Source organism: Pieris napi, chromosome 16, assembly GCF_905475465.1.
Source record: "Pieris napi chromosome 16, ilPieNapi1.2, whole genome shotgun sequence".
Classification (NCBI taxonomy): Eukaryota; Metazoa; Arthropoda; class Insecta; order Lepidoptera; family Pieridae; genus Pieris; species Pieris napi.
The window spans coordinates 11,709,636-11,735,025 of record NC_062249.1 but is presented as its reverse complement, the minus strand read 5'-3'; the positions used below and the strand labels follow the sequence as shown (position 1 = coordinate 11,735,025).

At 34.6% G+C, this 25,390-nt stretch overlaps 4 protein-coding genes across 5 annotated transcripts in view; 2 read left to right on the top strand and 2 right to left on the bottom strand.

Annotated features, from left to right (window-relative positions):
• LOC125057503 (alpha-actinin, sarcomeric) overlaps nt 1-5,229 on the top strand; it is a 45,615-nt gene extending 40,386 nt beyond the window's left edge. For both annotated transcript variants that reach the window (XM_047661228.1, XM_047661226.1), the window contains exons 11-19: nt 340-525; nt 1,282-1,504; nt 1,796-1,984; nt 2,160-2,287; nt 2,629-2,807; nt 3,512-3,634; nt 4,272-4,378; nt 4,579-4,737; nt 5,169-5,229. In XM_047661228.1, the coding sequence (XP_047517184.1) occupies nt 340-525; nt 1,282-1,504; nt 1,796-1,984; nt 2,160-2,287; nt 2,629-2,807; nt 3,512-3,634; nt 4,272-4,378; nt 4,579-4,737 (1,294 nt within the window). In that variant the 3' untranslated portion in view covers nt 5,169-5,229. The remainder of the gene's footprint in view (nt 1-339; nt 526-1,281; nt 1,505-1,795; nt 1,985-2,159; nt 2,288-2,628; nt 2,808-3,511; nt 3,635-4,271; nt 4,379-4,578; nt 4,738-5,168) is intronic.
• A 759-nt stretch (nt 5,230-5,988) lies between these two features.
• On the bottom strand, nt 5,989-7,288 carry LOC125057504 (uncharacterized monothiol glutaredoxin ycf64-like). Its single transcript, XM_047661229.1, has 2 exons — nt 6,896-7,288; nt 5,989-6,722 (listed from the first exon to the last, which is right to left on the bottom strand). The coding sequence occupies exons 1-2, from the start codon at nt 7,149-7,151 to the stop codon at nt 6,541-6,543; spliced, it is 438 nt and encodes a 145-aa protein (XP_047517185.1). The 5' UTR covers nt 7,152-7,288; the 3' UTR covers nt 5,989-6,540.
• A 6,520-nt stretch (nt 7,289-13,808) lies between these two features.
• On the top strand, nt 13,809-15,689 carry LOC125057183 (serine/threonine-protein phosphatase 4 regulatory subunit 2). Its single transcript, XM_047660700.1, has one exon. It carries the CDS (start codon nt 14,000-14,002, stop codon nt 15,407-15,409), a length of 1,410 nt encoding a protein of 469 aa, XP_047516656.1. The 5' UTR covers nt 13,809-13,999; the 3' UTR covers nt 15,410-15,689.
• On the bottom strand, nt 15,675-25,345 carry LOC125057182 (probable 4-coumarate--CoA ligase 1). The gene is made up of 9 exons (XM_047660699.1): nt 25,025-25,345; nt 22,801-23,011; nt 21,426-21,572; nt 19,541-19,741; nt 18,696-18,804; nt 17,646-17,872; nt 17,080-17,258; nt 16,433-16,588; nt 15,675-16,170 (listed from the first exon to the last, which is right to left on the bottom strand). The coding sequence occupies exons 1-9, from the start codon at nt 25,235-25,237 to the stop codon at nt 15,898-15,900; spliced, it is 1,716 nt and encodes a 571-aa protein (XP_047516655.1). The 5' UTR covers nt 25,238-25,345; the 3' UTR covers nt 15,675-15,897.
• Between the last annotated feature and the right edge of the window lie 45 nt (nt 25,346-25,390).

The following is a 25,390-nucleotide window of genomic DNA, read 5'->3' as shown; positions in this document are numbered from 1 at the left end:
TTTTATTTAGGTTTTAGGTAGCATAGCAAAATGTTCCATATGTTGATATGTAGCTACTAAAAAGGTAGGCTAAGCCAAAAAAATATTAAAGCTAATCAAAGTTCGCGGGGGCAGCTAATGATGTCTAATTTTTTTAGTTACGTATGATATGATAACATTAGGATGTTATCATTACCATCACGTTGCCTGTAAATATCACTTCATTAGACTGAACTTTTTTATCGTCCAATTGTGATTACAAGAAATTAATTATTAAGCCTATATTTCAACGCCAGCTTGTTTTTTCTTCGCATCTCACGAATCTCTTCTTCACAAGCTACAACCTGTCTCTTTCTCCAGCACCTTGGAATACCACGAGGTAGCCAACGTAAACGCTCGCTGCCAGCGCATCTGCTCCCAGTGGGACCGCCTCGGAGCCCTGACGCAGCGAAGACGCGCAGCCCTCGACGATGCAGAGAGGGTGCTCGAGCAGATCGACTTGCTGCACCTCGAGTTCGCCAAGAGAGCCGCGCCATTTAACAACTGGTCAGTATTTAGTCTTTTAGATGGCGTTAAACATAATTTTAAAGTATGTATCATAATAGGCGGCAAAAAGATTTAAAAACATTTCCGATTATTGTCTATGGAACACTATACAGTCAGAAACACTTCCTTAGTTCGAAGATACTTCGTTAGCGTTTCAGGTTATGACATCATTACGGTAATTATAGGCATTCAGCTTTTAATAATTCAATTTAAACATTATTTCAAAAACCCGCCAAAAATGCTTCTCTGTGCAAGATGGCGTCGCACTCGTACTACGATGTACATTGCTTGTAATAAATACGTAAACAAACTTCAACGTTTTTCGTGTGCAATATGTTTTCAAAATTACACATGTATTTTCCTTAAAACGACGAAATTAAATTTTACAATTATAGAATTAGACAGCTTTTATTTACAGGAATGGTACGTCATCGTCGTTTCGACTAATCTGTGACCGATTGGTGTCACGTGACGTTTTATAATAGATAACTGATTATTTACAAGTCAATTTACTCGATAACGCTTTAAATGCCATACTGATAATTTAATAATGAAAATTAATTCAAAGTCAACATTCGGCACCGGAGCTAATTTAAAAGAATAATTATTCTGAAACTAAAAACAGTTTATTAAATCTTAAGCTGCAAAAAATAATGACATGGAATGATCCAGAACATTAACCCCACTTAAATCTTTAACTTCAATTATTGTTACTTTTTAGAACTATCAGTTTATTCCGTATTGCATTATTCCTAGGCTGGACGGCACCCGCGAGGACTTGGTGGACATGTTCATCGTGCACACCATCGAAGAGATCTCCGGTCTAATGGACGCCCACGCTCGTTTCAAGGCCACCCTCGGAGAGGCCGACAAGGAGTACCAGGCCATCGTCAATCTCGTGCACCAAGTGGAGTCCATCGTCAAGCAGCACCAGATCCCCGGAGGACTGGAGAACCCTTACACCACGCTAACTGCGCATGTGAGTTATCCGATTAAACAGCTGCCCACTGAAGTATTTCCAAACCAATTCGAGTTAGGGTCCTTCAAGAAAAGAGCGTACCAATTCTCAAAAGGCCGGCAACTTACTCGCGAGCCCTCTGGCATTGAGAGTGCCCATGGCCGGCGGTATCACTTAACATCAGGTGAGCCTCCTGCCCGTTTGCCCTATTCTATAAAAAAAACCATGCTTCATTATTATTTCAATTGAAGCGTGCAGCGGAATAATCCAATAAATGATAGCTATGTAACGATATTGATACTCTTTTCACAGGAATTGAACCGCAAATGGTCTGACGTGAGACAGCTAGTGCCGCAGCGCGACGGTACCTTGGCGGCGGAACTCCGCAAGCAGCAGAACAACGAGAACCTCAGAAGACAGTTCGCGGAGAAGGCCAACGCGGTCGGACCCTGGATCGAGAGGCAGATGGACGCCGTCACCGCTATCGGCATGGGATTGCAGGTGAGAAGTTCGCGTTTAGGTCTTTCCATGAAGACCATAGACTATAGATAGAGTAAATTGTCTATCACCACTAACTGTTCTGTCATTTGTCAATATTGAAACATAAAACTTTTGCAGATAATTTGCCTTCGTTTTTAAATATCGCTAACCTTAAACCTATTCTTTATATTTCCAGGGTTCCCTGGAAGACCAGCTCCACCGCCTCAAGGAGTACGAGTCGGGCGTATACGCCTACAAGCCTCACATCGAGGAGCTCGAGCGCATCCACCAAGCCGTGCAAGAAGGCATGATCTTCGAGAACAGGTAACACTTATTTTAAACTTTGTCCATTCAAAAATATCACCTAAAAGCCTTTTTGAGAGTAAATTATTACGATACGCGCGCACACCGTCACAAATATCCGACACCCTGAAGTTAGCTATAGTCAACATTTTAGTTTTTTCTATTGTTAGTGTTGTTTTTTCTACAAACGTAGAATACAAATTTTGAAAAGATTTTTATCTTGTTACGCCAAAGAATTGTAACTTCTAAAGCGTGTACATAAGTACACATATATTTTTTTTAAATGAGAATTTATCATTTACTTAAATATCATCATTTGGAAATCTCATTAATTGCGACACTCTGATTGTTTTGAACGACAGGTACTCGCAATACACGATGGAGACCCTCCGCGTGGGCTGGGAGCAACTGCTGACCTCCATCAACCGAACCATCAACGAAGTCGAGAACCAGATCCTCACCCGCGACTCCAAGGGCATCACTCAGGAGCAGCTCACCGAGTTCAGGGCTTCCTTCAACCACTTCGACAAGAACCGCACAGGTTCGTTTCGATTTCCTTTTCAAGTTTTATTTAAGAGTAAAACACATACTGCATATTTGATTAATGACGCAATTAAGTATTTTTCTTATCAATAAAAAAAAATTAAAAAACAAACAAGAAACATAAAAAAATGGTGGTCTGTAAAGTTGGTTTACGGACGATAATTTAACGTGACGTCATAACAAAATATTGATGAAATGATTTCATACTTAAATCTTCGAGTGGAACAGAGATAGATGCGGCGCAAACGGGACAATGAGTCATGCTTTTTTTGTGCGTGCGCAGCATTTTTATCAACTTATGGAATTATAATAGTTTATACAGTATTTTTTTTAGATATTAGTTCAAATTAATTTGTGCGATTTTCAATAAGATAAACGCATATATAAATATATATAAAACGCACCTGCGCTACGTCACCGATCTCGCCAGACTGATGTGAGACGCAGTATGCATTCTGTCCCGCTCTAACGCGTATTGGCCGCACCTATATTACGTCATCATGTGTTAGGTTTTTATTTTCGTTACGGAATTTCTTGATTCTGGTCGCCGCGCTCAAAACCCACGATAAAATCTATGCATAATATTTATAAGCGTAACGCATCTAAACAATGATTCAGGCGTTAGATTCGAATAAAAAGTGCTATGTAAATTCGTGGACGTAAAATCTTGAAAATAATATGACAAATAATTTGATGTTTCAGGACGGTTGGCTCCCGAGGAACTCAAATCGTGCCTCGTGTCTCTGGGATACAGCATCGGAAAGGACCGACAGGGCGAACTCGACTTCCAACGCATTCTCGCCGTCGTCGACCCCAACAACACAGGTGAACAAATATTTGAGACTATAGCCGTAAGAACAGAGACACTTAACTCGATTTTTCTGCCTTGATTAATGGTAAAAATAGGCATTTATTTATTTCGCTATAATAATGTCATCATCGTATATTTGCTGGGAGAGATTGAGACTGTACGTTCGGGACAATTATCCCCGCGACCGAAAACCTAACCTTTTCGCTGTGTATTCGAGTCGCAGTCCAGCGTCAACGAGCCCCCATTCCCCGCTTACTATTTGAGCTTAAATTTTCTAGACTCTTCGCCGAAGAGCGACCTATATGTGAAGAGTATGATAAGTTATAAATGTACTTGGGAAATATTAATGGATAGGAAAAGGTTTTCTGTTAATATTATAAAAATAACTCATTTAGATAACAGTTTTATGATATTTTCAGTTATAACTTGAATATAAGCTGTAAATAAATAAATTATTGTAACAGACTAGGACTCCTTACCAAATATGTAGTCATAATTGAAAAATACTGCGTCAAGTTTCTATGGAAATTTTCAAATCCCCAACGTGTAAGGCTTTTTTCGAAGAGCCTGAAGGAACACCACCGCCCGAGCTCGCGGATACAGTGCCGACTTTTTAAAAACAATATTTTATTTTTAAATTTGTTTCGCCAGGTTACGTATCCTTCGACGCTTTCTTGGACTTCATGACCAGGGAATCCACAGACACCGACACCGCAGAACAAGTTATCGACAGCTTTAGGATTTTAGCCGGCGACAAGGTAATATAATATTAGAGAATTCATGAAACATTTTTTTTTTAATAAGAAATTCAATTCAATTGTTTTATGTTGTACGATGTTCGTAAATTTTGTTCATCGCACCGAGCAATATCAGCATTTCACAAAGTTTTACATTTACTGATTTATTAACTAAAACTTGACGACTGAAATGAAAATACAAATATCCGACTTGTCCTCAGCCATTCATAACAGCGGAAGAGCTCCGTCGTGAGCTGCCTCCCGACCAGGCAGAGTACTGCGTGTCCCGGATGCCTCCCTACCGCGGGCCCGGAGCCCCACCGGGAGCCCTGGACTACATGGCCTTCTCCACGGCACTCTACGGGGAAACTGACCTCTAAGTATGATGAACTTTAGAATGGACCGAGATAATATGAGATATCAAATTTCAACAAACAAAATTGGAACACCACCAAGTTGAGCTAAATGGGTGCCAAAAATTTTGTTTACAGAAAGTTATTTTTGTATCAGGGCACTGTACTTGTGAATTTATAATTACGATTTGTTAAAAATACTTGTATAACAAAAAAAATTTCATTTTCATTTGAATATTATTTTATGAATAAAAATTAATTTGCTATGGAAGTATGTTATAATCTACTCTACTGATAAATAATTGCACACTTACATAAGATTATTAAAATAAATGTACATTTTTAAAGGAAGTATAAGATATTTCTAAGGAAACATGTTGAAAAAGATCTAAGTTCTAAAAATATTACAGCTATCGAGATATAAATTACATAATTTGTTTTGATTTTTTGCCTTACAGATCACCTCGATTTGAGAAAGCAAGAGGAAACTTGAAAGATCTGCCCTCCGCCATCAGGAAATGTATTTACTAACACGGAGGATTACTTAGTCATGAAATTGCGATAAATTACTTCACTTGCGTTGATCATCTCTTCGCCCTAATCATGATCAACCAAAGAGAATAAATTTTGCAATAAGTCGTTTTAACAGTTATGTATGTGCAATGTTCAAACCAAAAATGTCATTAACTTGTGAAATTTCACTCCCTAAAATTACATTTGGCTCAAATCCGAAGAAACTGTATGTTTAAAACTATTTATATTAGATTTAGGTATTATTATCTATTTGTACGAGAACATCAGGGGAAGTCACAAAACATTTTATTTGTAAGTAAAAATGGTGCTAATGTTAGGCTCACTAATGTATGACACCAAATCGAGACTCATTCATACTGTGAGAATGTTTTGTTATATCTTATTTGTAAGCAATCATTATTTATACAAATCAAATTTTAATTACTGCCATTAGTTTAATGGTAATTATGCAGCATTTAGGTTGCAAGCAAAGAATGATCTTAAAAATGTCTTATTTATTCAATAGATGCCACACCTTGCCCATCTATTTATTATCATTTTTATATTATCATCGTTTGTATGAGTATTTTTGTGTGAGTACTCTAAATAAATGATCTGCCATATTATAGTCTTTTTAATAATGACTGTGTTGTTAATTCAACCAATTATATTATTTTAAGGAAGAAGTGGGATATAGAATAAGAATCATTAATGTGCCCAAAAAGTATACTAACTCGAATGTACAGCTAAATTAATAAAGAGCTCTTAAAACAAACATTACTTTATTTACGAACCAAACTTCTTATCCCAACAAAGTCAAGTAAACTTTAAACACTTAGAATAGACAATAACAAATTATTAATAATATATATATGTGAATACCAGTATTGTAATCTATAAATTTCAATATATTATAATTTAGACAGGTTTAACAAGGACAGGCAAATTGCCATGTAAAACATTTAGTTGATATTTAAATTGTACTTACTATATTTTCAAGCAATAATTATTATTAGCTCAACCTAATTATGAAAGGAACCTACAAGGAAGTAATAGAAAAACATAGTTTCAACTGTATACCTAATAAATTTATACAATAAAATGTGAATTACTGATGTGTTCTCATTTCTTCCAGAGTTTAATATTTTATTGTTATATACTATATACCTGTTGTTCATAGATTAAACCTTCACGTTTTACAGGCATTTCTAAAGTCTAGATGCTTCTCATAAAGAATGAAGAACTTTGTTATACACATCAAATTAAATGTCTATTCTGGATAATTAATTTTTAAGAACCCACAGATCATAGTCACTCTTAAGCTCCTTCTTTCTTTGACTCTTCGGCTGTGAGGAGTGCGCTTTTAATTCCAACTTTCTTTAATTCTTCTACAAGCTCTCCTGACTGATGCATTTGAAGCATTATATCACATCCACCAACAAATTCTCCATTAATGAATACTTGTGGAATTGTTGGCCAATTTGAGTAATCTTTTATACCTGAAGGGAAGGTAAATGTTAGTACATTTTAAATATAACACAGAGAAATGTAGGTTACTCTTATTACGTTACTAAGTAAAGGTTTATAGGCATAAATTGTAGTTCTACCGACTGTTTGTTTAGGGTCTTAAAAATAGACCTTAAAATTATATAACAATAAACTTAATTCTAACCTTGTCTAATATTTTCATCTGATAAAACATCAAGACTTTCATATGGAACAGCGTGCATTCTCATGATTTGTACAACTGCATTACTGAAGCCACATCGCGGAGCGTCAGGAATTCCTTTCATGAATACAACCACTTTATTATTTTTAACTATTTGATCTATCTTCTCCTTTACCGCTGCATCAGCGAAAAAGCGCGTCGATAACTTGAAAGTATTACAATAAAGCGGGTAAATGCCTCTTCTTATTAGAGAATTCATCTTGCGTTACAACTTACAAGTTGTGCGATAAATATTATCATAAAATATTAATTTAGAATATTCAAAATTGTAAGTAGACAAAAACAATTAACAGACGTATATCACAGATGTGATACCAATTACCAAGTAGAGTAGAGATTAACGTATAGGACGTAAATATTTGAGCCTGTCAGCAGTAATGTTGTATTCTGTGCGAACTGCGAAAATATTATTCACATGATTGGATTTAAGCAACGCACGTTTGTAATTCGTAGATACATTTAATTTTAACTTTCAAATACGCGCTAATTATAATATATATTATAAGAGCGCTTCTTTACTTTACAATATAAAATATATCGTTGCTATTCTATTACAAAGCTATTCGATTTTACGTATTGTTATTGGTTAGCCTCTGTAGTGGACGCATTATGAACTGAGGCTTCTGAGTTCTGGTAATAAATCATATTAATCTATCTGTCACGCTCGCACTTACAGGTCTTATGGAGAGGTTTAGTGATGTGCGTAAGAGTTATAGAGGTGCATATCGATAACGGGATAGGTACGAGCGATATGCTTAATTATGTTGGTTTAATAGGAATTGTAATGTCCTGCTTCTTGGAGTGTTTTACGGCTCACCAACACCACAACACTTGTACAAACGTCCTACACACAACCGCTCCGTTCGGGTGTCGGATTACGACTGACAGTCTGACAAGTGACGTAGGCGCATGAGACAACCAAGCAACACTTAATTTAGTCAATACACTACATCCCTTTTTTGTTTTATTTGTTTTTATTGATTATATCTCTCTGATTACTCATTAATGTAACTTGGATGTAATGTGATGGATTTTACATGAATCAAACATAATTATTGAAATTAAAGTTTTATGCAGTTACACTAGGGTTAAGTTCCGACATTGATTTCCTCGTCGTTAACTTCATTTCTTTTCAGACCTTCCATTCCCCTTGAACTCTTTTCAAATGTGCAACGTCCCTTCTTCGAGTTTGACCGGTTTCATCGTTTCTTACCGTGATATCTCCTCCTTTCGTGATTTCCACCGTGTGTGTTTCTGGATTTATTTATTTTATTTTTATTTATTTCCTTTATTCATATTTTTATATACACTATATCTCCTGGTATTAAATCACACTATCCAGCCTTCCGTTTATTGTATCCGATTTCTTTTCCCATTTGTTTTCTTTTTTTTTTTTCTTTATCCTTAACCTCAGTGTCTTTTGCTGTCCTCTCTATTGTATCGTTTACCATAGGTAATTTATCTCTAAACTTCCTTTTGAAGAAAAGTTCTGATGAGGTTTTTCCAGTAACAGAATGTGTTGTACATGGTTAAACATTCCAGTAAACTTTCCTTACAGTCTTTATTTTCAGCTATACTTATTTTAAGACGTTTAAGTATGACACAGTCTTGTCTTTCGACCTCTCCGCTTTGTCGCAGCCAATATGGTACTGTATTGAAAAGAATAATGTTTATTTCTATTAGAAATGATTTAAACTCTTCCCTGAGTAACTGTCTTCTATTATCTGCAGTTATTGATTTCCTAATCGACTGAATATTCCTTTAAGTTTGGCTACAATTTCAGTAGAGGTAATTTTGCGACAAATCTTCACTTCTTTATAATATGTGGTCACCACTTGTAATGAATTGCGATATCAATCCAAAGCACTTCTGGAAACTCACGCCGTTTTATAGGGTTTGGTGGACCTGCACCATGTCAATACAAGAGTACATCCTTTACAGGCTTTAACAATTTTATCAGCCTCTGTCGCATCTAGGCCACCAGACTTTCGTACGAAGTCTCGCCTTCATTGACACAATACCGGGATGTGCCTCGTGAGCTGCATCCAAAACTCTTTTACGGAGTGCCGAGGGAACCACAATTCTCATTCCTCTCAATAATATACCCTCCAACGGCTTGTGATCTCTTATAAGTTCAAATCTTTTACAATAAAGGAATATGTGGAAATGTTCCACCGCCCACACGAGAATTAACGCTTCTTTTTCTGTCTGGCAATAGCGGCGTTCACAGTGAGTTAGAGTTTTGTGGCCATATGCAATAATCCTGGGCTCACCTTTGGAATTAGTTTGAACTAAAACTCCACCTAAATCCACAGGACTAGCATCTGCTATGACAATCGTACGATCGCTAACATTATAATACCCTAAGCTAGGAATATTTGTCATGATTTCCTTCAACGACTTAAAATACCCCTTTTGTTCTGGTCCCCAGTTTTCAGTTACATGATATGCCAAACATGAGTCTCTTGTATCTGAATAAGCCTTTACTTGTTATAAAGGTGGTTGTTTCTTGAAGCAGGATCTATTTCAAGTTGGTGAAATGCGTCTTTAATATCCAATTTTGTAAATACTTTTGCATTTTTCATTTTAGGTAGCAACTTGTCTATCGTCGGCAATGGGTAATTTTCTCGTACAATGGCTCCATTTCCTTTCAGCACCGGCACTACAGGGGACACCCATTTAGAAGAACCCACTATCGGCTCTATAATATCCCTATGTTTAAGTTCTTATTCCTGTCGAAACGACCTTTCTTTTGTTCATGTCTATATTATTATAATATTTCCACTTTCCGCTTCAACGTCTGTTTCGTTCGGCAGTATTGTCTTAAATGCCCCATATCATCATCCCCAATCTGTGATATCGTTTTTCTCAGTTCGGGTAGAAAACATTTTTTCGTAATTTGGTCGATAATGTTTTCATCTCTGTCGGCAAACTGACATTTATCAGCTTGTTTTCCCAGTCTCACCACAAATTTCAATTTTTTCGTCAGGTTCTTGTTTAAGGAGTCTGAATATATGTCTCTCGTATACTTTGTTCTGTTTTGGTGCAAAGTAGGCATCAAGTTTAGATATTGCTACTTCAAACACGTCTTTGCCTTCAGTTGGTTCGACATCAGCTCCAGGAATGTTGTAAAACACTTTCTGTAAGTCTAGCCCGCCGAATTGTAGAAGAGAGGCCCTTTTCTTTACGTCTTCGTCAATGTTAGACGCTTCGAGGTAAATGAATAGTGCTCGTTTCCATCGCTCCCATCGTGTACCCATTGAGGTAGATTTACCGTTACAGTCGAACTTTTCCAGTGAAAGGAGTGACATCTTTGGGGCGACCAGGAATTATCAATTTAATGATTCAGATATATATGTATCTGCAGTTAGATTTGATCTCAGATGCTTCCATCTCGTATCAATTTAATGATCGGATTATATTTTTATCCGCATAAAGCTACTTAAGCCATCCATACCAACAAACGTATAAATTTAATTATCAGATTTTGAAACTGCTAAGTTAGTACCCACTAACGTACAATAATAATTTTATTGTAAAGCTTTTATTTTATTTATTGGTATCAATTTAATGATCAGAATTTTAATCTGCTTTTGTTTTTTATATACTGATATCAATTTAATGATCAGACTTTTAATCTGCTTTTATTTTTATTAACTGGTATCAATTTAATGATCAGACTTTTAATCTGTTTTTGTTTTTATTTACTGGTATTAATTTAATGATCATACTTTTAATCTGATTTTATTTTTATTTACTGGTATCAATTTAATGATCAGACTTTTAATCTGCTTTTGTTTTTATTTACTGGCATAAATTTAATGATCAGACTTTTAATCTGCTTTTGTTTTTTATTTACTGGTATCAATTTAATGATCAGACTTTTAATCTGCTTTTGTTTTTTTTTATTGGCATCAATTTAATGATCAGACTTTTAGACTGCTTTTATTTTTATTTACAGGTATCAATTTAATGATCAGACTTTTAGTCTGCTTTTATTTTTATTTACAGATATCAATTTAATGATCAGACATTTAGTCTGCTTTTATTTTGATTTACAGGTATCAATTTAATGATCAGACTTTTAGTCTGCTTTTATTTTTATTTACAGATATCAATTTAATGATCAGACATTTAGTCTGCTTTTATTTTGATTTACAGGTATCAATTTAATGATCAGACTTTTAGTCTGCATTTATTTCTATTTACTGGCATCAATTTAATGATCAGACTTTTAGTCTGCTTTTATTTTTATTTACTGGCATCAATTTAATGATCAGACTTTTAGTCTGCTTTTATTTCTATTTACTGGCATCAATTTAATGATCAGACTTTTAGACTGCTTTTATTTTTATTTACTGGCATCAATTTAATGATCAGACTTTTAGTCTGCTTTTATTTCTATTTACTGGCATCAATTTAATGATCAGACTTTTAGTCTGCTTTTATTTATATTTACTGGCATCAATTTAATGATCAGACTTTTAGACTGCTTTTATTTTTATTTACTGGCATCAATTTAATGATCAGACTTTTAGTCTGCTTTTATTTCTATTTACTGGCATCAATTTAATGATCAGACTTTTAGTCTGCTTTTATTTCTATTTACTGGCATCAATTTAATGATCAGACTTTTAGTCTGCTTTTATTTTTATTTACTGGCATCAATTTAATGATCAGACTTTTAGTCTGCTTTTATTTTTATTTACATGTATCAATTTAATGATCAGTTGGGTTCCAACTGCTTTGAGTAGATACTCCCTTTTGTTTTACAGTATTAATCACAACCACATAGTTTTAATTAATTTAGTGAACCAGATCCAATTTAGGGTCTTTGTTAAATCTGCGTTAGTTAGGTAGACAGGTACCTACCGATTTAACGGTCAACGGTTGTAAATAAACCTTGCTATTATTTTTATTATTATTATTTTTTTAGACAAATAGAAACATCACTAAACACAAGCATAATCTTAGTATATATAAATTACTGGTCTCATTGTTTGTCCGCTATGGACTCCTAAACTACCGAACCGATATCAATCAAATTTGCACACCGTGTGCAGTTTGATCTAACTTAAAAGATAGGATACATCTCAATTTATACCCGCAATATTATTTTATTGCAAAATATTTGTTTCTTATTTAATAGTCACCATTCTATCAGATGGCGCTGTGTTAAAAGTACCAACGTTTCATAGAATTCTTTCAACGTTTCTACAATTTAATGGCATAACCACCATAAAGCATGGTGGTCCCCATGACTGGTGTTCTCCTAGCGTTTCCCTTGAATAGTTTACTACTTTGTAATATAACAAAAACCTTAGCCACAGCAACGCTTGGCCGGTCTACTAGTACAATATATTTCTATCACTATGTAGGTAGGTGCTACAAAACAATCGTACATACAATGTAGGTACCCGTAGCTTAGCTTAGCTGAACCTATAGGTAATTATTTGTTTATATCCTTAGCTCAGTAATTGCAGAGGTTTGTTGCTTACCTACTGTTTAAATGTAGGTACGACAATATTAAATATTGTAATACAAGCAAAACATTTATGAAATATGAAAACAATAAGTACATAAGTGCTGTTCATATTTCCCGTCAACAATAAAATTATCTACATTCGTTCAGAAGTCAAGATGCAACTGTTTCTGCTATCAATAGCTAGGTAATGATTAAAACAACCGAGTCATAGAAATTATAGGCAAAGTACTCTGGGAATGACGTCACTTGTTTAGTGCACCGTATTTTTCCCTTTTTTTTTTTTAACTTATGTGTACTCACTTTTTTCCTCGTCGCCACATGTAATGTCCTGCTTCTTGGAGTGTTTTACGGCTCACCAACACCACAACACTTGTACAAACGTCCTACACACAACCGCTCCGTTCGGGTGTCGGATTACGACTGACAGTCTGACAAGTGACGTAGGCGCATGAGACAACCAAGCAACACTTAATTTAGTCAATACACTACAGGAATAATTTTTCGCTATCTGAAAATAAAAGTTTTTAATTTGTAAGCTAAAATGTTTGTTTGGACGTAATCATAGAGAAACTGTATAGATCGTAATGTGATCCTGAAAAGGGCCGTTTTTAACTTTTCTAGGATATAAGTTCTTCAAAAATCCTCATCCGTATCTTCCCCATCTGTGTCATCTTCATGTAGGTTAATTATCAGAGTGCTGGATCTCATCTTTTTTTCCTTAAGTCCTTATCCTGGAGCGCCTCGGCATGCCTCACACATTTGGTCCAGTCTTCTTAAGTAACATTATTAACAGTGTTGTGGAAAAGAATTTCAACATCGGCAATATTAAAAATCATTTTTTGCAGCAACTTCTCCTTTGATTTGAGCCCAGATGATTTCGATGGGGTTATATTGACAGTAATATGGAGGCAGTCTTATCACTTCGTGACCCCTTTCATATGCCAGCTGATCTAAGGCATATATTTTGTTTGTTTGTAACGTAACGTAACGTCTCTTAATGGCCAATCAAGAGTCGGAGTGCTAATGAAGGTCACGATATTGCATCGACCCCGCGTGCGCAGGTAGCAAAGTGTCGATAACGGGTTGCATTGCCTGCACATTCCTAGTGTCAGTGACCATAATAATTGCACGACGATTCAGTTTAAAATGCGTCGACTATAGTAAGAACTTACTACTGAAGGAACTACTACTATATTTAGTTTTTACGTAATAATTCTCTCTCTCTCTTGTACAATCTTTCTCTCTACGGCGCGGCGTAGGGTAGAGTCTACGGCATACACTATTCTATGTTATTAAAGTTATTTCGGCTCTGCGTTCTGAAATTTGTCTTTGACAGTAGACATTGATTTACCGTGTTCTGTTGATTTGTATATTTCTCAATTATTGACTTGATAGTTGATACTTATTACTTTTTCATACTAATCTGTGCATGTACCCAAGAAAACAGTGCAATCTAACTAATTAAACAGTGTATAAATTATATTTTGTTTTGTGCCTTCGAAACTTATTAAATATTAACGTAAGAAAAAATATTGAAAAATTGATTTATTAGTTTAAACGATATGGAAAACGCGGAAGAAGTATTTCAATTTCTCGAGGAGTTTACGAAGCGTAAGCCCAAAACAATACCACAGGAATTAAACGATTACTTAGTATATGTGGCCCGAACCGGGGATTCGATATATCAGTGGTCGCTTGTTAAAAGTCTATTCAAGGAAAAGTTGTTGAATGTAATCACCGACTTCCACGAATCGACACCAAGCGTTGAGATACCGCCGTGTCCTAACGTTGATCCGTTTAATTACGATATAATGAAAAATAGTCTCATAGAACGACTTGACACATTTACTTCAGCACCCTTTACAGTACAAAGAATATGTGAACTTCTTACATGTCCGCGGAAACAATACAATCGTGTGGACAAATTTATGAGAGCCATAGAAAAGAATATCTTAGTTGTTAGCACAAGAGAACCTGGATTGCAAAGAAACCATGAACCTGAAAATGGTGAGCCCATGGAAGCAATGGTAAATGGTTCTGATAAGAATTCTGAGTATAATGTTGATGTAGAGATGGAGGATATGTCATGGAAAGAGACAGGTGAATCAAAACAAGATCCCGAACCACAACCAAGCTCTTCTGATGCTCATATTTCAGTAGATGATTTAGAGGCAAGATTGCAAGCTAAGCAAGATGTAAAAGACAACCAGGAAAGGCAAACAACTGAATATGAGTCAGTGACGCCCCCTGAACTTAATGTTGTTGAGAATACAGAAACAATACAGGGAGAGAAAGTTGTTGACGCTTCAATGCCTAGTGTTTTGAAAACAAATGTTAGTGATAACACTGTTTCTGAAGCAAGTCTTGATCAAAAAATTGATGTAGAGATGACTGAAGATTGTACTTCTGAACGCATACTAGTGATACCAGATATTAAGGTAGATGATGCAGAAATGACTGAACAGAAACTACAAAAAGAAGCGCTCGAAAAAACTGAAACAGAAAGTAAAGAAAATATAGACCCAACTATGCCAACAATTACTACAGATATTGTAAAATCTACTGATGAAAGTAGCTCTGATGTAAGCACTAAAGATGAGACTGAACCTAAGAATATATCTGAAGTGTCTTCCTCAAGTGAAGAAAGTTCATCTTCAAGTGAGAACAATGATGGTAACAGTAACTCTCCCAAGCAATTGTCAGAGGATGCAAGGGAGAGGATGGAGGAACCAGCACCCAATATAGAAAAAAAGGAAGAAGATGACTCCACCTTCTCCACCACTCCATCTTCTAAGGAGACTGATGTCATTACACCTGAAAATTATTCAATAACCGATGTTAATTCTGAAATACAACCTCCAATTGAGCCTGTTGCTCAAGAACCAACTCAAAATCCCGAAGAACTAAAAGAGGATGTGAAGAAACAAGAACTTGTTGATGTTCCACTTAATACAGAAACTCCAGAAGCGTAAAGTTTTATATTCAAACTACAATGGTGTTGATGATGTTTCATTAATCTTACTGCAATTAAGATTTAATTAACTAAATAACTTGTTTAATTAAAAGGAAGTTAGTTCTGAATATCAATGACAAGTTATTTCGACAATGATAAATAACAGTGAAAATATTCACAATAATTTTAAATTAATTTAATAGATGTCAGGAATCAGGATTGATTGTGATGAAAACGATCTCTGTTGTATTGAATCAGCATTGAGATAGGTGATAATAAATAAATGAATTTCCAAATAATTTTTATTTGTACAGTAACCATATTAAAGTTTTGTTAGTTATTACTTATATAAGATTATCATACCAAGGTATGGTTCTGTAAGCACAAATATCACGGTAATTTGATATGGACTACAATTTTCAATTGGTAAACCAGAACTTTAAACTTATGAATTCTTGGGAGTTTTTCAACATACTTAATAGAAAGCCATAATAATTTTGCTAATCTTCATTGTACTTTAAGATCCTTTCTCATTATTTTACCAGCAACATTTCGTGGTACTGCATCTATGAATTCAACACCACCCTTTAAATGTTTATATTTAACAAGTTTGTTAGCAACTATGTCGTAAACTTGTTTTTCAGTTAGCTGGTGGTTTGGTTTGCGTTCAACAAACGCTTTGGGCACTTCTCCATCTTTATCATTTGGAATACCAATAACGGCTACATCAGCTACTTCCGGTAGTTCCATTATTATTGTTTCAATTTCAGTTGGAGAAACCTGATAGTAAAAAAATATTCATATGATTATAAAATAAATTTAATCTTAAAAATAATCACAAAATTTTTCTTATTATCTTGTGAATGTTAAAGATCATGGCAAAAATTTAATGGTTAACAAGTGTGGACAACCTAAACCTAAATTATTGATGATTAAATATAAAATGAACCGACTTTATAAAATCCTCTTGACCTGACTGGCAAGCTGTATAATGTGCAAGGGCTGCGGTTATTGTAACATTAATTGTATATTATTTGCTTACCTGATTCCCTTTAACTTTGATTAACTCCTTGGTCCTGTCCACAATATAGAAGTACTCATCTTTATCGTAGTAAACAACATCACCTGTGTGCAGCCACCCATCTTTGTCTATTGTTTCCTTCGTAGCAGCTTCGTTCTTTAAGTACCCTTTCATTACCTATTTTAAAATTACAATTAATTTTCTCGCAACCTCAAGCCGTCACATACATTAGTTAATTCCCTGTTTGTTTCCCATAATAAAAGTACTAAATGTAACTGTTCCATTATAGAACTTGTTACTAAAAAAAAATAGTGTTTCGAGTTTCGACCGCGAGTCTAATTAAACAAAGTTGAAGTTATATCGCGTCGAAAGCCTTAAATAGTTGGTCAGTCACAAAAAGCTTCCCCTTTTCGAGTGCTTTACATGGTTGTATTGTGCATTCGTGGTAAGCGAGAGACCTGCCTCTTGGCGTTTATATCCGTCAATAGAAAATTTAAACATCTAAATCATCAAATTTTAACACTGATCACAGTTTATAAATATTGGAGTTTTAACTTATCCAAATATTCATTATATTTATAATCGGTATTTTATGGTTATGTACCTATATGTATGGTAAATAGACTAACGGATAGATTGTTTAAAGGATGGCTTTGATTTTACATCACCTGTTGTCCTCTAACGTATATTTCACCAGGTTCGTTAGGACCAACTGCCTCGCCCGTGGTGAGAGAGACAACCTTTACTTCTGTTGAAGGAACTACTTGGCCAATAGTACCAACTTTGTCATGTGGATAGAAATAAGGAGTCACTAATACAACCGGTGACGTTTCAGTCATTCCATAGCCTGAAACAAAAACTGGATATGTCCAACAACATAGCAAAATTGTTATAGTCGGCTAAAGTTTGCACTTGCAATTTTAGCAAAAGTTCTAAAACCGACCGTTTAATATATTCGCAGGCGTTATAAATTAAAATGTTATTAACATTCCATCATACATGTTAGAACGAAACCTAATTTTGATGATCTTAAAATGATAATAGATATGGAAGTGGCTTTTGAAGTTACTTTGCGGAACATTACCTTAACATTACCTTTTAACTTTCTTTTAAAACATTTATTTATTAACTTTTAATTTTAATCAAATATGAAACAGAATAAACACAATTTTAAGTAAAAGGTGATTAGGAAATTCGTGAAGGTCTGACCGTTAAGCATAATTAATGATGGTACCTTGCAACAACACCAGCTCGTCTTTAGTCTTTCCACATTTGTCTAGAAACTTCTCAAGAATACTTTCAGTTGCGGGCGCCCCTCCAACCGTGATATTATCCACTGACGCCAAATGTTCCCGCTTTACCAATGGATGACTTGCTAGAAATACTAACAATGATGGCACTACGAAAAGATTTCTCGGCTTATATTCGATTAATGCTTTTAGATAATCCTCGGGCGTGAATCTGCAAATAATATAACAAATTAGGTCAAATTTAAGCTGCCCTGAAATTTTTTATGGATTAAGTATGACACGGACATGAACTCGTCGGTCTACTACATGCCGACAGCGAATTATATCGTGGATCATGGTTGATTGGTAACACAGAAGGCAAAAGATCATGTGACCGTTCACCAACCAGATGGACTGATCAAGTGAAAATCATCATCGTCCTCAAAACTATACACTGTTATAAGAGAGGCGCTGGGCAGAAACAGTGTCCACTCCAGATGTTTCCTTGCTGACACGACGCTAAGACATGAGCTAGCGACTGAAGAGAGAGAGCGTGAGATGTGACATGCCTTTCCAAAATTTTGTCATTCTATCCTCCTTAAAATTATATAGTGAATACAAAATATTTTTATCTTTTTGAATAAAAATAAATAGGTATATATGTTTTTTGACAAGCAACATTTTTGCGTTGATGCCAAAGCTTCACTAAAACATTTTCATAGGCTGAATGAGGCAAACTACTGCCCTTATACCCGGAGATTGATAAAACCTTTACTTCTTTCTGACAAATTAATAGCATCCAAAAACTAAATTTTTCTCTTTTAATTAAAGAGCCTTGGTTGTGAGAATTACATTTTTTACATTAGGTTAATATCTTCTAAGACCGCTTCTTTTTATAGTTAAACTACTAATAGTTGTAGTAGTTTTACTACCTAAACAAAGTAAAGGTAAGACTCATAATTTTTTTATTCCTATTTTGTTAAACGATGTAGTGATCACTTTTATATCAAAAAAAGCCGATAGATAAACGCTGTTAGGCTGTTAAAGTAACTTACTTGGGAATGGAAACAAGATGGCATCCGATTGCCTGGGCATAGTTCAAAACACCATTGAAGCCATAGATGTGGAAGAATGGTGGGATCGCCAATGTCGTTTCTCCTGTACCTAAATTGATATTACACTTAATTATCGGTTATATAACTTCTTTATAATTTTGTTGTTTTTGGAATTGTGTACCTAATAATAAAAAAATAATAAATGGATAAATAAAACAAATTTAAAAAGTTTGGTCCCTGTGGCAGCATTTCCTCGCTATATTGCGAACTTACGTTGAGGAAAGTACAAGCTCTGGGGCTACCGGTACTATCTACCACGAGCCAACTTAAATCTTTAATTAGCGCCTGTGCACTTGAACCCCACGAGTCTTTTCTCCAAAGGGAAAAAAATCAAAGTGGGGTAGGAATGACTCTTATAGAGATTAATCAATATAATATTTTATAGATTCAGTGTCAACTGTCAACTTGTAACATCTATCTTTTATATTCATATTCTTAATGAATTTTATATATATAAATTTAATATTCCTTAAATTTTTTTACAATGTACACTTTTTGCATTGATTCATATCTTTCTTAAACAACTTTATACACGCAATTATGGCTGGTAATATATAGACAGATACAACATAGTTTCCTCGTTATTTTTAAAATAACCAACTAGTCTTTTAGTAAACCGAATCATGTTGTTGACAATTGACACGTAAATGTTGTACGTATGATCAATGATGGATGTCCATGTAAAAAACTTTATTATTCATCAAAAAGAGAAAAAACTGAATGTCTAATTAATTTGCTTTTATATCCATTGTTCATGTAAATTTAAAACCTTACTTATTACTTACCTTTGGCGCCCTTATATTTCATGAATTCGGGTCTACACAGTTGTTTTACACTAGATACAAGGTTCCTATGAGTTAGCATGACTCCCTTGGGCAGACCAGATGTTCCACTGGAGTAAGGGATCAGACAGACATCGTCAGCGTCCAATTTAGGAAGCTCGACTCCCTGACCCGCAGATAGAAGAGACTGGAATCCATATATGCCTGGAGTTTGTAACAAAAGGTATAATAAATACAAGGGAAATATATTTATGAAATGCCACGCTCAAGAAGCTGTATTATATTTTGTTCTAGCTAGTTCCATATAGAAGGTTGGTGCGTAGAAAATACGTCCTCGTGTTACTGAACAATAGATAATGAGGCAACAAACATCTTATACAGATCTTTCCTGTATAAACAAAGAGGCGAGAAACTTTTCCTACGTTTTAACCCAACAATTACATTATTGTTATACGGGGAATCAAACCTAGTGTGGAACATCTTGATCATATTTAATTGATTAGCGAAATAAATAATAATATTACTTGATACTCAGCAATAAAACTTTAAAGATATTTCTTATACGACTTTTAGTGGACAATAATTAAACTTAATTTTATCGCAAATGAAAAATAAATAAATTATATTGATAATAAATAGGATTTGAATTTTTTGTCCTTCCTTTAAACTATTATTGTTAGTAAGTCGAAAATAAAAACTCAGCCAAATGGAACATTTATTATAGTTTTTGTATATCCTTTACGCAGTCCAATTTGAGGGGACTAAATTCACGTATTTTTATACTAGGTTAAGAATTTAAAATATTTTAAGTATGTTTCACACAACTATAAATACATAATAAAAATATGTATACACATATTGCTTGGTCCCTATATCGTGTAAAACATCAAAATTATTATTGAAAGAAAGAAATAGAAAAAACTTTATCGCACATAATATAAAAGTATGTTTATTGATTCATGTTATGTATCGTGGGCCTAGCTAGTCTCTTATATTTATCATATTAACGGTACTTGATGTAATAATAATTGCACAGTAAGAATACTTTCGTTTTAAGCTGTCCTTTAGGTTGAAAAGATGTTTGAATATTGGTAGTGAATGTATAGATTTTGAATCGTTAGTGAACATTTTGTTATTAAGAAAGTGGGTAAAGATGAAAGTGCGTTTGAAAAAATATCGTCGTGTATTTATCGTTCAAATTCGGCTATGAGTTTGCAAAATTTTCATTGATTTATTTATAAGTCTTAGGCCCGGCGCCCATTATCGGCATCGGTAAGGAAAAGGATCCTTCAGCATCCTACATGCAAGCGCACACTATCGGCAATTATGCTTTGGCATGCTGCAAGTTGCAGCAGCTGCTGCAAGGCCTGGAACGTTCTTAGGGATGACGAAGCCTCCTTAAGGATGCAAATGGCGGATGCCTTCCCTCGCCCCGCAGGGCAAACTATCCCCTGAGTGTTGCCGCGGCGCCGGCGGCGTACCGAAGGTTGCCGATACACCAGCGGTATTTTTGTTATAATGACCACATATCACGGAAATTTCTACTTTATTGCCATTATGTTATAGTATATTGCTATTTGCCACCTAAAATCCTCAGTCGTACCGATGCCGATAATGGGCGCCGGGCCTTAAACAACATGTAGGTATGCTGAAAATATACTCGGAATATGACTTCACAAATTTTACACATTGAATATATTAGACCAAATTTCAAACTAGCCAGGAAAAAACTAAGCAAGCAACCAAATAGAATTTAAAAACTCATTAAGAGAGCGATACACCAAATTACAGTACGTAGGACGATTGTTGTATAATATCAGAATCAAATTGTAAGAGCGAGATAGCCTATTCACCATTCAAATTACCAGATCATAAATCATAAAGTTACCTCGAACTTTGTCTCCGTCTCCACCAACGCAAATGGTGCCTCTATAGTCTTTCAAAGATTTGCTAACTTCCATTGCAACCGGCATGAACATCTCAATTGTAGCAATGGCCTTTACGTTGCAGTCCGCGAACTGACGTAGTACTTCATCTGAAAGATTTGTTTTGGTTATACAAGTAGTTGTTATGGTGGAGTTCCAGCTTAAGTGACTGGCTTGAATTATCGTTTATAAACTTTGACATAAAAATACTTTATTATAATATTTTTTTTTTGTTAACGTTGCAGCCTATGTTATAATGATTGTATAATCTCTCTAAATTTTTCTCTACTTTCTTATAAGTTCTTAACCTTCTGTCGTTCTGAAGTGGTGGAGGCCTGATGACCTGTAACACAGGTACTCTTACCTTTAGCAGGCATCAGTCTCACACAAACTAGCATTTTCCCTAAGCAGAAGTAAGATTTATTATATATTTAAGACAATTATTTATTTATAATAATAGATAACTGTCACTTGTTTATTTTTATTATTTATTATTATTAATAATGTCAAAATAGAGCAATGTTACTGCAGCTGAAAAGTATGCCGTTATCAAACTTCAGGACGTTTGACTCCGGCCGTTATACATATTGATAACAATATAAAAATAAAAGGCCAGCAACGCACTCTGGCCTGGAGCCACCTGGAGACCTCTGGCAGTGAGTGTCCATGAGCGGCGGTATCAGTTAACATCAGATGAGCCTCTTACCTCCTGTTCTATTTAAAAAATAGTCAGTAAGGTTTTCTTTTCATCCGTCGTACCGTACCTATAAACATGAGAAAAAGAAGGGTTGTAGTGCCGCTGGATTATTATTGATATAGGGGGAAAATGAGCCTTTCCTCCGATAAAGGTTGCCCAACGATAGACACGTATTGGGTGACCAATGGGCGACAGAAAGTTATGTCTTGCGACGTCCGTCGCGAATCGCTGTAGTCTCTCAAAGTCTCTCGTAATATATCGTATGTATGTATAATATATTTTTAATATTTTGCCTACATTAAAGTTATAATGAAGACTAGATATAAACGATCATCTAGAAAAGTAAACAGTATATGTCAATTTAAGTATTTTATGTATTTAAATTATATATATTTTTTTTATATTTGACGGCTCATTGGTCTAGTGGTACCCCTGACTGCGAATCCATGGGTCCCGGGTTCGATCCCCGGCTGAGACAAACATGTGTTGTGCTTAGGTCTTGGGTGTTTAAACATGTATTTATATATCTATCTATCTATAATATGTATGTATATGCGTTGCCTAGTAGTTACACAAGCTTCACCAGCTTAGCATGGGACTAGGTCAATTGGTGTGAATTGTCCAATCATAAAAATAATTACCATGTGTATACAATGGGTTTATAAAGGTCACTACAAGACCAGCTTCCATTGCGCCGTGAGCCAGCACTACAAATTCTGGCATGTTCGGAAGAATCAAACCAACACTGTCTCCGGGGGATAGCTTCAACTCGCTGAGGAGACCTTTTGCGCATTTTTCGATTAACATTTTTGTCATTCCATACGCGTAGGTGCGACCTGATGCTGCACAAGTCTGCGACATAGAATGTTATTAAAATACACATTTTCTATTGCTGCCCTGCGATTCTGTAACTCACTTTTCGAACTCACACAGCGGCCTCTAGGCTTAATCAAAGAAATAAGTAATAAAAAAATAAACTTAGTTAATTGTAGATATAACTTTTAGTTTATATATTAAACTCTCTCGGTCAGTAATTTTTTTTTGTGTTTAAAACCAGAAATACATACATCTCAAAACGCGCTGAAAATATGTTTGTTTAACTTTAACCTGTAATGTTCAGCCCTACGATTCTGTAACTCACTTTTCGAACTCACACAGCGGTTTTCGCATCGGCGGTCGCTCTCAAATCAGTCGTGAAGCATTTTATGATTTGGCATTCTAATAAACAATAAACTACAAGCTCCCACCTTTACAGAATGCAAAATCATAAAATGACTGCTTCACGACTGATTTGAGAGCGATCGCCGATGCGAAAACCGCTGTGTGAGTTCGAAAAGTGAGTTACAGAATCGCAGGGCTGAACATTACAGGTTAAAGTTAAACAAACATATTTTCAGCGCGTTTTGAGATGTATGTATTTCTGGTTTAAACCACAAAAAAATATTACTGACCGAGAGAGTTTAATATATAAACTAAAAGTTATATCTACAATTAACTAAGTTTATTTTTTTATTACTTATTTCTTTGATTAAGCCTAGAGACTAGTAATTAGATCTATTTAAATTTGTTTTCACAAACTTCAACTCTAGTGTCTGCAAGATTGTCTTTTAAAAAAAAACTCTTTTTCCCCTTTTTTTAATCTTATAATTTTCTTTCAAACCAGAAAGGCCTTGACATCAACGAGGCCTAAAAGAAAACGAATAAATCTTACTAATGGCTATAATAATGCTGTTCTTATCCTTGACTATTAAACTTAATAATTACGCGTTATAAATCATTATAATATGGTTATAATAATATTCTCTATATATTGTATCTAGGTACAGATTATAATTAACATATTTCTTCAAATCTATACTAATATTATAAAGAGGAAAGGTTTGATTTTTTGAAATGAATAGACTCCGAAACTACTGGACCGATTTCAAAAATTCCTTCACCGTTCGCAAGCTACACTATTCCCGAGTGACATAGCTATGTTTCATTTTCAAAAAAATTAGGGATGCTTACTAAAACTTGAATAATCTAACCCAAGGTGTAAAAAAATAAACAAAAAACTTCATTCAATCGTGTGCGCTGCGAAAACTATTAATGATAGAACAAAATGATGTAAAACAATTTTTCAGGACACATCACTATCTATAAAAAATGTCGCGACAGCATGTCTCTATCTTTTGTAGTTACGTCACAATAAGCTTCCTTTTATTATTTTTTTTTATTAAAAAACCACCGCTAGAAAAGGCTCTTTATTTGTACCTAGGTATTGATCCTTATAAAAAAAATTACCAACGTTTCACATAAGTTACAATTGAATGGCATAACCACCAAAAAAGCATGGTGGATTGGTGTTCTCCTACCGTTTCTCTTGAATAGTTTACTACTATGTAATATAACAAAAATCTTAGCCACAGCAACGCTTGGCCGAGTCTACTAGTAAGAAATAAAACAATATTTTAACCTACATCAATCATAGTATATGAATTATGATAATAATAAATTTGTTATATTATTTGGTAATTGTTACCATATTTATGGTGGTATTTCTATAGATACAATATACATACATAATAACAACTAATTTTAGTTCTGATTTTAATTAGCTTTAGTATCATTCGTTAATATAAAAAGACAGCAAAATTAAATTTTGGGATTTGGGCAGCTTAATTTCTCAATGATTAATTTACAAAGAAGTTTCACTTCTGACGTGTGTACTTTGTACGCACGCACTTTTTTTGGGTTCATCATGAATTAGATCCAAAATTTACGATCTAAAGCATTTAGCGATGTAGTAGAAATATCAAAATCGGTCTAGATTTTAATAACACGCAGAAGATGATTTTACTTAATATAATAAAATAAACTTACCAAAGCAGGAGAGTCTTCCCATAATCCAGCTTCCCCATAGACATGTTGCGTTAAAGTTACATTTTCGTCCTTTATTACACCATAATGGGAATTCAGCACATTTTTTTCTGAACTCGAAGATAAATACCGGACATGTGGATATGTTCTAAACTTATTTGATATAAACTTATTCAAAATGCGCGTAATATTTCTATTCATAATTTTATATGACATATTGTATCAAGTAATACAACGTTACTGGAAATTTTACGATGAACGCAATAGTTTTCTTTGATAATTAGATTTTATGCTTCGATAATTACAAATTAATGGTTTCCGCACGAAACGTGAATATTTTTTAAAAATAAATTCAATAATAATTCATTT